Genomic DNA, 3,473 nt, shown 5'->3' with positions numbered 1-3,473 from the left:
CCACCAGCAGCACCATCGCCGCTGCATCCCTCCCGTCCGAAACGCGCACAGGACCACTGCAAACGGAATACCAAGTGACACAAAAGCAGGAAGCGGCGGCACGGTTTTTTTTTCTTCCTCCCTCTCACGCTCCCACTTTCCCTCTCTTTCTCTATTCTTACCCCTGGGGTTCGTCGCTGCACGCCATTGCGGAAGGGATTCACGCTGCGTTGCGGCACCAAATGCAGCAGGCGAAAATGATGTAATGATGTGTGGTGGGAGTTTACCAGCCGGTAGAATAACAGCCAGTCACCAAGAATTCGCAACCGAACAACCGGAGCGGACTATAGAGCGAGGTGATATCGCTCACAGCCAAATGGGACTAATGCAAATGATGAAGGATTAACAACGAATCGAGGGCGAAGCTGAAGAGACACTGTTTCGGATGTTAGGTTCAGGCTAATGCGCTACAGTCGAAACACAAAGGTGATTAGATTTTTTTAAATAGTTGTTTTATATGGTTTTCCTCAATAATATGTTCAACAAATATTCCGTAATAATATAATAATATATAATAAAATAATAATGATAATAATCATCATATCGTTTCCTTTCCTGCGCTGCTTCGGACAGATTCGGCATTGTTAATTTCGAATGGGTTTGCTGTTATCTTCCTGTATCTTGGTTTGCTGAGTATGGTGAGCTAGTGCCGTTGAAAGTGGAAACCAAAGTTTCACTATTGCTTCTTGATGTTTGTGCTGTTCGCTAGGAAAGTTACGCTACACTTCGTTCCACAAACGCGTGAAAAACAGAGCAAATAATAATAATAATAATAATTAAAAAAAAATTAAAAATCCACTAAGCAACGAGTCCAAAATTGCCCGAAGGCTGCCCGTTGCCCGTGTCGATATTGGCAGTTTGGAGGCTGATTCATTTACGCTCTTTCTCGTTCTCCCTATCTCACTATCTATTCCTACTAAAAAAAAACACAGTAGATAGGGTGAGTAGCTGGTGAGTGTTTGGCAGGATGGTCGATAGGAGATTAAAATAATAATTAACTTATTATTTAAAAAAGAAAGAATACTTCCTCCCCTGTTGGAACGGTCTTAATCGGCAGTAAGGTGTTTCCCCTTTCTCTTGTACTAAATTGTAGTTAAATAACACTCGTTCGCTGTAAATTGAACGATATAGCTAGTTGAACTATCGAGAAAGTGGGAGGCAGTATGCGTAGTAGTGAACAAGTATATGAGAAAAACGAACTACTTAAACCGCAAAGGGCAGTGAGATTTTGGTTAAGAAGATTGCCCACCAGACAGGGGCGCTTAAGCGAGTAAGATTAACATTAAGGTAGTCAATAATAATATTATTAATAGTAGTAGCTAAAGGTAGGTAAATGAGTCAGTGGAGTAGTAAAACGCGTCTAAGGCACTAAAGACTCGAATCGGATCGAACTCTATTCGAAGTTTAAATGTGTATAAGTGAACGGAGGAACCAGCTATCGGCCCTCAATCCTTATATCCTTGCCCCTTTTCCAAAACAGTAAGTGATTGGAGAACGGAGAGTGTAAAAAAATGAAAGAAATGAAAAAAAAAAACATACACCCAAAGGACCTGCTCCTAACTCCTCCTTGTGCTTACCGAGCGAGAAAACAAAAATAATAATAATTACTAGTAGTAGGTGACGATTACCCTTCGTTTCATGCACGGGGGTGCCACCACTGGAACGATTCGCCCACCGGGTGCCGGGGAACCAGGATGCCTCCGTTTCCGCAGTCCGCTCGATGTTTCCTTGCGGCCGCGCACCCAACAAATGCAGGGCATCGTCCACCCTTGTGCCATCCGCCAGTCGGTAGCCATGCCGGTAGTGTCGAAGGGCAGATTTCCGGTGAGGGGGATACAGGTGAGAGAGGGAGTTAGGGTGGGCCAGTCGGTTCCGCTAATACGTCAGTAAAAGTATCACATTGTGCTGCTGCTAGCACGAGAGATTCACGAACAAGGGATACAGCCCCAAACACGAGCCACGAGCACAAACACACAGCCACTCAAAACACTCCTTTGGACACACAAGCGATGCGGAAGATCCTTCCCGTGTTCCTGCACGGTTGTCGGGGTGGTTGGGGCTCTATTTCCCGGGGACGTTGGGCTCTCGCGGTTCTCCTACCAGGTCTCTACACAAACAGGCAAAGGCTAGTAGAGCCCGGTCGGGTCGAGATAATGGCACTTTACTTGATGCTGCTGCTGCTGCTGATGATGGTGCGGCATTCGCTGGTGGTTTTGCAGCTGTTGATGGTGGAACGGGGTGCGCTGGAAGCTGGTGGCGCCACTGCTGGGTCGCCGGTACATTCCGGTGGGATCAAGCTTGCGATTCATCTTGGTGATGATGTTTTTTTTTTCTTTTGGATGATTTTGTTCGAGTGGTTACGAATATCTGGAGGTGCTGCTACAGTACACCTTCAACGGTGGCGTCGTAAAAGTTGGTCTGATTCTGAACAGGTCTGTTTAGGTGTGAAGCTAGAGACGCTAGAAGTCTTCTAGTAGTAACCAGTGGGGTCTAAGATTTCCATCGCCATCGTGTTGTTAAGTGCTTTAGACGAAAAACGATTATGGCTTGTCGATTCACTTGCCTTGGCGCTAGTGACGGCTTTAGTAATGGCCAGTGGGGTCCAGTTTGCGTGCCATTTTGAAGATCTTGAATACGTTAATACTCTCAAATACGGTCCTTTGCTGAGGGGATACTGATTTCTGATGGCTTTCTAACCGCTCCGTACTCGCCTTCCTTCCGTCTTCTAATAGTGACCAGTGGGATCCAGTTTCTTGGCCATTTTGACTTGAATATGTAGAGTTACTCTTACAAAATGCAACACACTGACGACACTGTCAAAGTCTTATTGGTGGTGAATAACAGTTCCAGCAGGAGTTGGTTTTCACTTCGATACGATCTTACGATAGCACACACGATCACACGCACGGGTTTGGCTTTCCTTCGAGCAGACTGTTTTACGGTTCACACGCGCGTTAGTAGTAACCGGTTGGGTCGAGAATCTCCATTTCGAACGATGTGCAGACGAACGGTGGAATCGAAAAGTAGTCGTAGAAGTCCGGAAAGGCACACGCACAAACGCGGAAGGGCAAAGAAAAAGTGGTTAGGAAAGAGCACGACTCGGCACCTGAAGTTTGCGGCCGGAGCTGATACGTCCGTTCGGCTCGAACTCACAGTAGCGAATGATCGTTCGGGGTTGCGCTCGGTCTACTCTATACGCACGGCACTATGCCACTCAGTCACTCAGACCACACGCTGCGCACGATCGTGAGTTGTTTTTTATGTTGCGATTCGCGATCTCGCGAAAAACAGCGTTGTGGTTCGGTGTATTTTGGAAGGAAGGAAAACTGAACTCGCGATGCGTAATGGGTCCGCGAGAGCGCTGAGAATGCGCGTTGCTGGAGAGCTACGACTCGGACGCCGGCAGAGAAACACCGCGGAGATTGCGCTTGCGG

General features: G+C 46.9%; 1 protein-coding gene across 1 annotated transcript; it reads right to left on the bottom strand.

Annotated features, from left to right (window-relative positions):
• Positions 1-2,165: 2,165 nt before the first annotated feature.
• On the bottom strand, positions 2,166-2,348 carry LOC128709303 (uncharacterized). Its single transcript, XM_053804290.1, has one exon. The coding sequence runs from the start codon at positions 2,346-2,348 to the stop codon at positions 2,166-2,168; it is 183 nt and encodes a 60-aa protein (XP_053660265.1).
• Positions 2,349-3,473: the final 1,125 nt, after the last annotated feature.

The sequence above is a fragment of the Anopheles marshallii genome, chromosome 2 (assembly GCF_943734725.1).
Source record: "Anopheles marshallii chromosome 2, idAnoMarsDA_429_01, whole genome shotgun sequence".
In the NCBI taxonomy this organism is placed as follows: Eukaryota; Metazoa; Arthropoda; class Insecta; order Diptera; family Culicidae; genus Anopheles; species Anopheles marshallii.
Note: the sequence above shows the minus strand (reverse complement) of the source record. Positions and strands in the feature narration are given on the sequence as shown.